Source organism: Clupea harengus, chromosome 7 (assembly GCF_900700415.2).
Source record: "Clupea harengus chromosome 7, Ch_v2.0.2, whole genome shotgun sequence".
NCBI classification, from domain to species: Eukaryota; Metazoa; Chordata; class Actinopteri; order Clupeiformes; family Clupeidae; genus Clupea; species Clupea harengus.
The window spans coordinates 12,721,958-12,736,150 of NC_045158.1; the positions used below are offsets into that span (position 1 = coordinate 12,721,958).

The 14,193-nt window shown below is 43.0% G+C and overlaps 1 protein-coding gene across 1 annotated transcript in view; it reads left to right on the forward strand.

Annotated features, from left to right (window-relative positions):
* Positions 1-18: 18 nt before the first annotated feature.
* The window catches only part of LOC105901110, a 55,395-nt gene continuing 41,220 nt past the window's right edge, over positions 19-14,193 (forward strand). Inside the window, exons 1-4 of the mRNA XM_031570562.2 lie at positions 19-480; positions 12,216-12,350; positions 12,498-12,547; positions 13,104-13,203. Of these exons, the coding sequence (XP_031426422.1) occupies positions 454-480; positions 12,216-12,350; positions 12,498-12,547; positions 13,104-13,203 (312 nt within the window). The 5' untranslated portion in view covers positions 19-453. The remainder of the gene's footprint in view (positions 481-12,215; positions 12,351-12,497; positions 12,548-13,103; positions 13,204-14,193) is intronic.

The following is a 14,193-nucleotide window of genomic DNA, read 5'->3' on the forward strand; positions in this document are numbered from 1 at the left end:
CTGTTAGATCCTGATAGCACAAGGAACCACGAAACTTGAAAGATAATATAAAAGCCTTCTCTTGCTGAAATGTAGTAACACTATGATTTTCATTTAAATGTTTGCATTTTCACTGCCACTAGAATAACATCAGAAACAGTATAGCCTTTGAACTTCACTGCCGTTGTTGGATTAATTATCTCATGTTAGAGCAGATATGAATGAACACATGACGTATTTCAACTATGTTCGATAGAATTTTGATTATTCGCTGGCTAAACTGAACGTTTCGATAGGTAACTAGATAATTGCCTAGTAACTCGCCTTTTCTTTTATGTTTTAGTTTTTAAGTGTTTAAGTAAGTTAGCCATATAACATAGTAACTTAATCTCAAATAAGCCTTCAGACGTTCTCATTACGTTAACTGGCGTTGCATCTGGTTGTCAAGTTCAACAATTCAGTGTAAACATTACCATGAGGTCCAACAAGCACCCATCAAAGGTAAGCCCCGGCGATAAGAACCTTTATTTTTATCAAAACAAGTGTGATGGCTACCGTTAGTTCTTTTTCTAGTTATACCCAATTGTGGCTAGACCCATGCATAACACAATTCACAAATTCACGTGGATCAGGTAAGTTTATTGTCAGCTACCGAAGCTAACTTTTAGCTGCTTATTGGCATAACAAAACAAGGCTACTTTTTTAGAGATGGACTGACAAGACACCTATTTTCCTTTGTGTAAAGTTCTCTACCAAGTTAGTTGTACCTAAGCATGTTCTAGTATTCTACCTTTTCCAACAAAGAAATGCCCTTACAGTTTAAAAAGCTTAAAATGTTTGTAGATTCTTGCTGGCAACAAAATAAATAGACACAACAGCACCACCTTGAGCCTGATAATGAAATGTTCCCACTCACAATGAAATCGCTACCAGTGTATAAATCCAAAATGTATCCTTTGTGTTTTCTTTGGATTTTAATTACAAAACAAAAAGTAAAAAAAAAAATAGGACAGTCATTCTCTGGTTAGTGAAACCATAATATGTGGAACACACATTTCAGTACAGCACATTTACTAAAAACTTGACCTTATATCTATGAAAATAGTAAAACATTGTAATGCCGGTGTATTATGAATTCAGTAGGTAGTGTGACAGTAAAAAAAGGAAGGTGTGTGTGTTTGAGAGAGAGAGAGAGAGAGAGAGAGAGAGAGAGAACAGCTGCCAAGGTGTGGGCAAGGTATTAAACAAAGTCCAATTTAACGGATGCTTTAGTGTTGCCAAAGGCGGACGAATTTCATGCATTCCATCCGCAAGGTAGTTTTATAAACAGTGTTCAGTCTGTGTAAATGCAAGCTGTGACAGTATTTACCCAACATGCTGCAGTCACAGATAGAGCTCTGTTCCCTGCCCACAGTGTGATGGGCCGAAAAATGTCTGGTTTTCAAGCAGAGTTTGCCTTCCCTCAGACCCCCTGGAGCAACCAAGCGCAGGGCTGCTGTTAGCTCTGGTAAAATTCCTCTGCTCATGTATTTTGTATTCTGTAGCTCAGCAAGAGGCAGCAGTTGGGGTGCTTCCTGGACGCCTAGGTGACCATTGACTGGCAGACATGCTGCCTTGGTGGGGTCCACTGGGGTAAAGGCTGCATTTAATCATGTGTGGATACAAGCACTAGACCCATCATCAATGCAAAGTCTGTCTACATCACAGTTGAATTACCCTTAATTAAAATAAAATCTTTCCTGAAAAAAACTTTCTGATGCACCCTTGTTCAGGGGGAAATCACATAATATAATCAATTGCTGTCACTCAGAAATAGAGCAGGCTTTTTTGGGACGCCTGAGAACATTTTTCTTGGAGTCAGTGTACCTGTCGGCTGGGACCAGGAAGCTGAATCCAACCTCAGTGGAACTCGTTTACAGCCTGCAAACTCTGCCCCAAGAACCTGCGTCCGGGGAACAGAGGGTTCTAACTTCAGCGCCCGTATGACATCGGCCAACTAATGTGGGTGGAAATGTACTGTGCGGGTTTTTGTGGCAGATGCACAATTAAGATATATTTTTAGGTCTAAAGCAAATAGTGGATTATTATTGCTGGACATCAGTGTGCCTACACCAGTGATGAGGACCAAAGAACAGAACATGGGGCTGTACCACAGTCAGGTTTCTTCAGGGTGTCTCTTTCATGGACTCAGGAAAGAGAGAGCTCTGTGGTACCCCAGAAAACATGAGTAATAAAATGCCGGAGGGCTTTGTGCCCATTGCTAATTACTTAAATAAACAGCAGTGGAATGGATTCTTGTACGGAGTGGAAAAAAAGTTTAGCTCTGTATTCAAGGGTACAGTTCCTTAATGTATTTAGAGTAACGTCTGTGCCAAACATGGCATTCTGTGGTAGTCATTCTAAGTTATCCTGGTTTAATTGCCTTAGATTTGTGGCTCCATGATCATCCTTCATGCCACATGCTATCACTGAACCATATAGAAGCCATTTCTTTATGGCTTGTAAGCTTGTAAGCTGAGTTTGAGGCTTAGAGGACCTGTAGAAGAAGGCTTGTAAGATTATACTTGTAGCAAGACCAAAACAAAAAACTTGTAGCAACACCAAAACTAAACATGGTTGTTGTTAATTAGGCCTCGTCAAGCCACAGCTGCTGCTGCTGAGGCCTGGTCCCGAGACTGGCCTGTCAGTCCCATTCTGAGGAGCAGGCAGAAGGGTGTGGGCAGTGTGTGTCTTAGGCCCCAGTCTCTCACGAGAGGCCCGAGGAAGCGGAAAGCCTGAATAATCCCCCTGCACGGTCGCACGGCCCAGCCCTGTTATTGACTGGCAGCTGCGTGAGATGATCCAGACACACTTCTGTCATGAAGCTTCTCTGGGAATCAGGGCACGCTATGTCATTAAGCGAGGCGTATGGTGGGATTGAAAGCCGTAAGCGCAAGACAAAACTTGCTTTGTTGCTAGTCCAGCTAGTGGTGTTGTCTTCTGAGAAATGGCTGTCTGGGACCAGTCACATGGTAATGAACATCCTGAAGGATCAGTGGCCAAGAAATCCCCACAAGGGATCAATAAATATTCCATGTTTACCACCGGGTGTCACTGCTGTTCCATGCCAAAAATTTGACATCATGTGAGTACTGGTAGAGGACAAGAGGCTAAACCGCAGATGTTAAAACAATTTTTTTTTTTCCATGTTTCATCACCGATATTGGCTGTGTTCTTCACCAGTGCATTGCAACAATATTGTTTGCACCACTGTGGCAATGCCCCAAGCATGCGGAGGGATGTTGAAGGGATTGGGGTGGATCATGTGTCTGCTTGGAAATTGGAGAAGTTTATTGTCATGGTCTGTGGAATGGCTGGCGAACAGATCCCGAGGAAACGGCATCCGGCTTCTCCCACAAAAGCCTCTCCCTGAAAACACATCCGATGTGGGAAAAAGGCTCGGCCAGATGAATTGCATTCTGGGAGTTGATGGGGTAAATGGAGAGCTCTCCGGGCCTAAAAACAGTCTGACTATCTAGCTGTTGTCACACACTATGGATGAGCTGTGTGTGCACCCAGTTCTCACTGCAATGGTTTATGTGTGATTGATACATATTTGATGAGCGACTGGTCTGTTTTATATTTAAACAGTGGTCGGAACTAGAGGTCTGTGTAGGATGGATTTTTCATTCCCACTCCTGCAAGATTCTGTACCTCTCCCTTCCTCAAAATCCTGCAGGTGGAGGTTTACACGGGATGGAATTTTCTGTCCAGCTGCCATTAAAATGTGCCATGTCTAAAAAACACCAATCTTATGCCTGTTTCAAGTTCAAGTTCAAGTTTATTATCATTTACTCATAAACAGCATTTATCTTTGTGCTCAATGTCCGTTCAACTTAGAGAATAAATAAATTAAATACTGGAGAATGGAGAAAAAGTGTAGGAAAAAGAGAAAAAAATTGTAGTGCAAAAAGATATTTCAAGGACAGTTCAGCATCCTGATGGCATGTGGGTAAAAACTATCCCTGTATCTGCTGGTACGGGACCTTATAAATTCACCGCGGCCTCAGGCTTACCTGCGTGTGTGTGTGTCCTGTCTCGCCTCCATATATGCACGTGTGTGTTCCAGTGTGTCGTGTGTGCCATTAAAAACCTGACAAAGGTCTTAATTATTATTAATTATTATTATACTCTTGTATCGCCTTCCAGAAGGCAGGAGGGAGAAAAGACTGTGGCAGGGATGACTAGGGTCAGAAATGATCCGCTTGGCCTTCCTCCTGCAGCGCTGGCTGTAAAGGTCCTGAATGGATGGCAATGCAGTCCTTGTAATACACTGTGCAGATTTGACCACTCTTTGTAGTGTCTTCCTGTCCTGGGAAGTGCTGTTGCCAAACCATGTTGTAATTCCACCAGTCAGTATGCTCTCAATGGTGCAGCGGTAAAAATTGGTCAGTACAGTGCAGTCCATGCCAAATTTCCGCAGTCGCCACAGAAAAAAGAGCCTCTGTTTCGCTGTCCTTGTAACCACACCAATATGGTGTGTCCAGCTCAGATCCTCGCTGATATTGATACCAAGAAATCTGAAACTTTTGACTCTCTCCACAGCTGTGCCCCCGATGTGAATGGGTGCATGTTCTCCCTGCAGCCGCCTGTAGTCCACTATCAACTCCTTGGTTTTTGCTACATTAAGCAGCAGGCTGTTATCCTGACACCAGGATGTCATTGTTGCCACCTCTGCTCTGTAGGCAGACTCATCACCATTCTTGATGCAGCCGATAATGGTGGTGTCATCAGCAAACTTAATGATGGTGTTGGAGCTGTTAGTGGTTGCACAATCATAGGTGAACAGGGAGTACAACAGTGGGCTTAACACACAACCCTGTGGGGCACCAGTGCTGAGTGTTAGACTGGTTGAGGTGATGTTACCTAGCCGTACTGCCTGTGGCCTGTCTGTCAGGAAGTTCAATATCCAGCTGCACATGGAGGGACTGATGTTCAGGTCCTGTAGTTTCATGATGAGCCTGGATGGTACTATGGTGTTGAAGGCGGAGCTGAAGTCGATGAAGAGCATCCGCACGTACGTGTTGTTCTGATCCAGGTGAGAGAGAGCAGTGTTCAAGGCCAAAGCTACAGCATCATCTGTAGACCTGTTCGGCCTATATGCAAACTGGAGTGGGTCTAATGCAGGTGACAGGCAGGATGTAATGTGGTCTTTCACTAACCTCTCAAAGCATTTCATCACAACAGAGGTTATGTAAAACATGAGTTGTTATGATGGCCATTGTGTGCTGGCAGTCACATAGTGTTGGTCAAAGGTTTTTTTCTTCTTCTACCTTTGAGTTTTACTCATCGATATCATGTACTTGCAATTCACCAATCCAAACTTGGTATGGTTGTAGCCCCACATGGCTGATACGCAAAATAAGGTTTGTGTCCCTAGGTGTGCGTTTCCCTAGTCGCTAGTGCTCCCTGAAGTGGGGTAGGTTAAAACATTCTAAGAGTTTTATGGCAAGCTGGCCGCTTACCTTAGCTCATCATGATTAATTTGAGGAGTGGCGCCACCTAGTGAATAATGTTCAGACCAAAAATCTAGCACTTCATGGCCAACATCTTGTGATGCAAAGGTTCAAAGTTCACGAAATTTGACACCAGAGGTCGCCAACCTGTCGATCGCGATCGACGTGTCGATCTCAAAGACCTTCCCTGTCGATCTCCAAATTTTTTTTTTTTAAATACAGAAAAGTGTCTTCTGAAATGTTTTCTAACGGACTTCGGAAGACCAACGTCAGAAAAGATCTCCGCCTGATTCATGAACGCCAGCTATTTAAATCTGAGGATGTCCGTAGAGTTGATATGAACGTAATCACCAACGATTTCTCACAAATTCAGGCCTTCCCACTAAATGCCCCTTCTAAAGCAGCTTGCACACAGCCCGACAAACTCCAACATTCTCCAACAAACGCCAACAAACACCAACAGTTGGGTCAGTGTGCGCCAGCAGTTGGTGTTTGTTGGTCATTGTCGGGTACTGTCGGAAGAGTTCAACATGTTCAGTCGGATTGGGTAAAGTTGCATAATGTCTGACCAATGTAGAGAGATTTCCAACATTCTGACAGCTCGTCTGACAGCTCGCAACTAGGCTCAACTCGCGTGCATAACATCCTCGAGCTCTCTTGGATGTCGTTGTTATCTTGGTTATCGGCCAGTTTGTTAAATAAACCGATATCCTAAGTCTATTTATAGATTAACGTTATGTATTAGCTTACCCAAATGAACGGTTTTCGAGACAGATATTTGTCTATTTTGACTTCTACGACTCGTTTAACACTGCAACGTGTTTCTAAATATTAATATTAATGTTAAAGGTGACGTTACATGAGTACGTTTGCGCTTATGTTAGTTATCGGCCACTCCCACTTCATTCCAATTACCGTGTTGGTTTTCGAAATATTAATATGCACGCATACTGTCGTATTAAAAGTTTTGGCACCCTCTGAGGCTGCATGATAATTTACTCTGTCTTCACCAAAAAAAGATCACAGTGGTATATTATTCATTTTCTATTTAACACTGAGTACTGGGGTGTGCATTTTCATGATTTGAATACCTGTAACTACTCAATACTGAATAATTGCAACACATAATTAGTCTGATTAGCTTGTTAAGCCTTCAATTCCATAGAAAGGTGCATTCAATCATTAGAAAAACTATCTAAGGTAGCCAATTGCAAGGTGTGCTTCTCCTTGATTCTCCTCTGAAGAGTGGCAACATGGGGGCCTCAAAACAACTGTCAAATAATCTGAAAACTAAGATTGTCAGTGATGTGTTGATTGATAAATAAAGCAGTTCATATCCAGCCTGCTCATTGCAAATGTGTTTTTTCTTGTTCATATTGTGTGCGGTTAACAAATATTTTCCTTTTTATGTTGCACTGAAATTAAGTGATTTAGTGTGTTCTTGGTCACATCAATTTGAAAGCTGGACCAAAGTGTTTAATTTCACTCAATTACAATTATGCTAAATAAAAAGTTAAGTTGTAAGTACAGTCTGGACAGTCTTTTTCCCTCAACGCCTCAATATGTAGATCTTGCCTGTCACCAAGGCAGAGTTTGTGATCTTTGGCCAAAAAAGTTTGGTGACCACTGCCCTACATCATTACCACATTCTTTGGATGCACGCCAAATTTCATCCATAAGGGGCGCTGCAACTAATACATTTCAGTATTTCAAGCTAAAATTTTGAAATGTAGTATGCTTATACTTATTTGCGATGCTTATTTGGTAGGCCACATTTGGCCTACATCTCCGAAAGTTCCATTTGTTTAGTCTTCTTGAATTTCCACTTTCCAATTTCCACAAACTTCAACAAACACTTTATGCTTTTTGCTACTTGGGGCAGCACTCACATTCTGCTTGGACCCCAATGATAGCTGCTATATTTAAACTTATTATTATGATAGTGTACCTACACTGTACACCAATGTCCTGTTATAAAAGTTGTAGATCTACCGTATATGTAGCCTTAAGTATTGTATTCAGCTTTCAAATAATATTCCAAAATGATATATATACATACATACTTTTTAGAACTTTGTAAATAAATGGCAAGTGCAGTTACAATACAATGAAGCTCATATTGTTGCTTATGTATTTATGTAAATTTAGCAAAATGCTCAAATTTAGCACAGGAATATATCTCTTATGAAGTCACACTCATCTTCATATTTACTAGACGGATCACAAAACTGCAAAACATAACTCACAGGTACTACTTCACACCTCAGTGTACAGCTGCGACATCCACAACTATAGGTCCTTAAATTTTCACTCAGAATAAGATATGCACCAAAGTATCTTGTTATTTCCCTTCATTCTTGCTCATTCTCTCACTTCTACTACTATGCGACGGTCATATTACGCACAGTGGTATGTCTAGTTTCTTGCTGCTCTCCTGTAAACATGAATAACATTCTGTAGGTCAAGAGTAAAAAATGTACTTTCATTTCTATTGTTTTGCGGGAGTCCCGCGAGTCATGTCTTTCTCCCACATGCATCAGTTTCTTCCTGCCTGCACTCCATTTGGAACCAGCCAAAACAGGCAGGCTACTTCATTTTACTTTTTTAAATGCCTTGTTGTTTTCAAGAAATAATTTTGATCTAACTCCCTTCAATTTGTCTGAGTAATCATGAAACCACATGTCTCAGTCACTCAGATTATGAGTCAAAGTGGGATTTGATGTTTTGTTCTAATTAGACCAATTTGGTTTTTCACTGCAAGCAGACAGTGGAAGAATTTGCATGGTTATATGTAATTAAGAGTATCTCCACTGCTGATGTAGAGCAACGAAATATGCAGTGAAATATGAGGGCGAGCCTTCTTTGCCTTTGTGTAAAGGCAAAGATCACTATCAACCCCATCTCCCCACAAAATCAATGTTACGCTAGGCTAACCTGTCAGAACCACTCAAACTAGTTTTTCGATTTGTCAGATTATGTGTTTTGAGCCACCATTAAAAGTTATTTCACATATGAGCAACTTCATAATTCCAGCCAATCTCACACTCGATTTCTCCTCAGGAAAAGAAGTGTTGGAGCCCCCCACCGACGGCCTACATACTGTATTATTTAGATAGCTCCTCTCTCAGCTTGTGCTGAAAAAGCGGAGGGTGTCCAAGTTTTTTCGGCCCCCTCTCTCCCTCGCCTTCAAAAGCGTTTGGCCCCCGAGAACAAAGCGAGCGCGCCCAGATGAACTGACCAATCTTATCTAGCTTCACCAAGTGGAAACAAAAGACACAAAACAGAGATTTGACCAACCCCACTCAGCAGCAAAATATTTCAGCTCTCCAGTGCCAAGTGTACGGTTCACTGTGCGGTCACCTGAATCTGTCAGTTTCGCACGTCTGAAGCAGCAAACAGCACCCCTGTCCTGTGAGCAGGCCAAAGCCAGAGGCCCCAAACATTGCCTGGCTCATTATTCCCACAGTAGGGTCACGGCCTCGACTGTCAGACCGGAACTGCTCACTAATTAAGCCCCTTGTTTTGGCACTGGATGTGTCTTGTCTGTAGGACTTCCTACTGGGATTAATGCCGCTCATGTTCACTTTTCATAAGAACACCAGAGGGAAGATTTATCCGCACTCCCACATATCGACGGAGAGAGCACCCCCTTCTTACCCCCTTCCCAAGCACCCACAAGGTGGCTTTTGCTTTTTCAATCAAACTTTGTAAAACTTTGTGGTGAATGTGTTGAATTTCTGAAATGTGTTCAATACCTCAGTAGTTAATACTCATCTTTACCTTGGGTGAGACACAAATGAGATGGAAAGAGATTTTTTTATTATAATAGCCATTTTCAAATCTGTCGGAGCTCATTTTGAAAAAAATACGGTTATGCACTCTATGCAGATAACTAGCACATGAAGTGGGTCATGTTTCTCATTCATTGGGCCCATTATGCATCTCTACCCCTGTCAGATTCCTCAATTATGATTCTGTTTACCTTGACCACAAAGCCATAATTACAAGAGTTTTATTTGGCTTGTTTCAAGCAAATCAGCCAACAAAAATGTGTGGCTGTGCACAGTTGCAGCTGACATGTCCATAATGTAGGCCCCTTCTCAAAGTGCTTGCACTGGCATTAGCCTGTCCCCATTGTAATTGCACACCAGAGCCCACCCTGACTTCCATTTGCCGAGGTTGGCATTGTCGTCTTCACGTCCTGCCGCCTAGCCAGTAATGCGGAGTCTGTGTGTGACGTTGGGAGGGCGCCCTGACCCCTTCTGCTGGCACAGATAAGGGGAGATGGCCATTGTGAGCAGCCGAGGAAAGGATTTTGGGTAGTCTGTAATACCTCCCGAATCTGCATGGCCTGGGATTATAACGCTCCCTTTAAGTCTTTGCCAGGCGAGTCTGCCGAGCAGACCTACAGTGCCGACTCATCTACCGAGCCCCCCCCCCCCCCCCCCAAAGGATAAAGGGCAAACTGTCGCAATCTTATCAAAGCTACAACTCAAGCTTGTCGCTAGTGGTTACCATGTGGGGGCAATTGATCAGACAATACGTCCAGTGTTTTAAATCTGACATAAATCTGCCCCGAGATCATAAAAGCACACTTGTGTCAAAGCTTGTTTTTGATGAACTAGCTGTAAAATGACTCCACAATCTACCTTTATTACCTCCAGTGGGCTGAAGCTAGTTTTATCACTTTATTGCCTTGGAATGTAGCCCAGGAACCAAAGAACAGGAATGAGAAGTACAGACTCTGAGACAAAGAACCCTTGAGTGCAGTGTGGTGGCAGTAGCCTAGATGGCACTCTTCCCTCAACTAGCTCCTTACGCTGTGCTTTGTCTTCAGTCCCCATCACATAGGGAAGAGGGGGAGTCAACTATATATATATTTATATACACAGTGTAGGGCTGGCCAAGGTGCAGCTCACACTTTGGATCAGAACATTCATCGTGCAATAAGAGAACCCTCACAGCACATGGCAAGTGTGGATACTATCTGAAGAAAAATCATATTTCAGTGTTGCTGGCATGATTCTAGTGGTGCAATATAATTCAGAAGAGACCGTTTTGTGTTTTCAGCATTGTGGCTATATGTGTTTAGACCCTTTTATCTGAAATGTCATGAAATTGGATTATGTGACATTGAGGTCTAAGGTGTATTAGATGTACCCTCCCATTTTATGTGTAAGCTTTTTTATAGATAGGGACTGACTGTAATATTTCAAAAGCATTCTACAAATTAGCTTGGTATTCTTGTAACTCAAACAATATTTCACTGTTCCCCAATCTTGCTAATTCTGGCTACTGCAACATTAGATCTTTGTTTCCATGGAAAGATCACTCTGCCCACAGCGTGTTAAACAGTTCAACTTTCCAGACACAAATGTATTGTTTTTCATCCTGAATCTGTCCGTGTGGGTTTAATCTGGTCCTTGGCCTTCTTAACACTAACGTCAACCTTGCTAATGTGTTTAGACGGCAAATGACATATTGATTTCTCCTCATACGTCTGATTAGTTTAGATTTTTTGTGAAAAGAGCGCACTATAACACTTCTGGCAGCTGTTGTATCCATGCAATACCAGAAGAAAATCTCCACGAGGCAGAGGGAATCTTCGGGTCAAGTTAGCCCAAACTAGTTCAGGTGTGACTACAGCGACAGGAAGCCCAGTTTTGGGGCTGGTACTGTAAGCCCCCCCTGCGGGTGCCCCGTGACTGGAGTTTGAGATCCACCGAGGAGCCCCCTGGGAGTAGCATGACGGGGCCCGGATTAGCCAGAACGCCCTTTCCCACAACTCCTCAACACCGTGCATTTTCAGGCCAGATGTGTCTGGGGCAATCATTCGTCACACTCCGCCACAGAAGGACCTCTCCATTTTCCCTTTTTTTCTCCCCCTCCTCCTACTCCTCCTCCTCCTGTCCTCTTCCACCATTTCAAACTTGTGTCGGTGGGAATTTGGCATGAGTGCAAAAAAAGAAGAAGAAGAAGAAGAAGAAGAAGGAAAAAAAGGAAAAACGCCAACAGACCATTCTCAACTTTGCCCCCATTCCACACCCCCTTTGCACCAGCCCCACCCCCACCCCCACCTCCCCTCCCTCCCCCACCCACCCTTCTTCCCTCCATCTTAAATAAACTTAAGCTGTGAAGGACTGATACTCGTAGCTTCTTAATCCACTGGAGAGTGAGTGGGGTTGGGTGGTGGGTCAGAGGAGGTGTGGGGGCAGGGAATGATGGTGGGGGGGGGGGGGGGGCTGAGGGGTTGAAGTCATCACAGGATGTACAGGCCATAAATTACCATTAATCTCTATCTTCGCAGCAAGCTTCTCTGGGCTTTCAGAGGAAGAGGCCGGGGGAAATCGCAGCGCTTTTTAGATGCCTTGTGGGGGCCTATAGACAAGGCAGAGCTGTGAATTAATGACACACACACACCAGCAGAGATAAAAATGCTTGCCGACTGGGAATCCAGCTTGATTGAAAACTTATCACAGAAAGAAGCTTACCATCAGTGTGGATAATCAATTCAAATTGAGGTATTAGCTTGAGTAGTGATTGGGGTGGGGGTGGGGTGGAGAAGATAAAAGCCATTGAGAAATATAAATGAAATGTATGATTGGAATCAACACTGGATACAGTACTGTGTGGAATGGTCTGTACCGCCATGGACACAGCTGTTTGGATGGAAAAGAATTCCATTTGCATCATGCTTGTTGAGTCAGCGGTTGAGTCATTTTCATCTGCTTCTTCTTTCAGGTGGGGACGACTCGGCGCAGGATCTCCTCAGACGGCGGCTTGTCAACCAGTGGCTCTCTGGAGCGAGCGTGTCTCGCTGAAACCAATAGCAGTGATCCAGAACATGTCTCCCAAATTGCTGACATGAGTGTTGAGGTAGTTCAGTCGCAATTCCAAAGCCACAATGTTGCAGACTCATTCGGAATTGCACATCAAAACGGCATGGCACTAATTTGAAGTTGAAATGAAACATGTAGTGCTACACTCAATAACACAAACGTTTTGTTTTGTTTTTTTCCCAAGAAACTTCAGAAGGAAAATTCTGACTTAAAAAAGCAGCTGGAAGATCTAAGGCAAGTGTTTAAATGAGCTGTGTTTTTATAATGTAGAATAAAAACTCACTAAAATTAGTGAGCAGTATATTTACTTATTTGCACTGGGCTACATCTCAAATGATGTGCAGAACATGCCACATTTCCTCACAGCTTTGATACAAAATGCATTAGATTATACCCATGTGGATTGTTAACTGGCTGAATGGGGCCTTACATGCGAAAAGCAGGTGAAAAAACAAAGCACAACAACCTAATGCCTTAATAAACACAACTAGCCCGCAGTGGTGTTTACTTAAGCCTTTGCTAGGACCATGGATAACCGCTAAAGGAAATGTACATGAGATCTAAATGCAGTTATTTCCACCTTCACTGAGATGTATGGCCACATGTTTAGCTTCAAGTAAAACTGTGTCCAACAGTGTTGGATAAGGGGAGAAAAATCCACTTAAAAACAAATATCCCAGTTGAGCTGCATGGTTGGTCTGACAGGGCAGTATGATCCATTTAATAACTCCAATCTGATGTGGATTTAACAATTCTTTTTTGGGGGGCGGGGGGTGGTTTCTGTGCCCAGGGCTCAGCATCAGCAGCTCCTGGAGGAGGGGAAGGAGGAGACGCTGGAGGAGCGGAGAGTGAACCTGCTCAAGGCCCAGGTGATGCAGCTGGAGAGACAGGTACTCCACTGCTCCTGATGGTATTCCCAGTTTCCTTAAAGGATAAGTCTGCGATTCTGGCCAAAGGGTTTGTTGAAATTTGAGCTCAACAGTGAATCAAATTGCACCCTTCCCTTCCATGCCACTGAAGCAATGTGTTGATTGGCTGGAATTGTTTATTGTTTGGTCCGATCCACTCTTTGTTTCCCGTTCACAGAAACAGGACTGTATACAAATACTGGAGTATTTTTGAGCACACACACTGAACAGACAGCTAGAGGACTGTGAGGAGCAATTTGCGGAATTTGGCAAAAAATGTATTGGATTAATATCGCGGACGAACCTTTAAAGGTCAAAGTTAGATGCCCTTGGATTAAAGGCATATTTCAACCAATTTACATAATAACACTTTATTTACTGTCCATGCAGTCCATTCTCCAATACATGCCTGATGTGCTTCTTTATGGTGTTCATGGTTGTTGTATATTGGCCTTTTCAACGATGAAGGGACATAGATAAGAATTATGTTAAATTAAACTATGGCCTCAACAGCCTCTGGCCTGACTTTTTGATGTCTGAGACAAAATCTCATCAATAAAAATGAACAAAACTGTGCTGCATACTTAGGCATTTTAACTAGGAGAGGTTGTTTGGAGACAGTGATCCCATTTTATGTGATATGGTTTGCATAGGGACTGCATGCATAGTTGTTTTTCCTATACTGGATATGAAGTGATACAATATGCAAAACTTTGTAAATTAATGTTTGATTACTAGACCATTTTCCCTGCCAAGGGATAAAAGAACAGCACACATGCACATCAAACAAATTTGGACCAAAGTGAGTGGCGCAGCGTTTGAGATATCGTGAGACAGTTGGACACCAGCCAGTTAAATCGCTTCCCCTCCGATTTCATCAAGGGAGGTAACCATAGAAACCTTTTTCAAAGAGGCCGTCCTCTTCCTGTGTCAGCAGTGCAAGAATCATCCACAAATGATGAAAATGCAGGG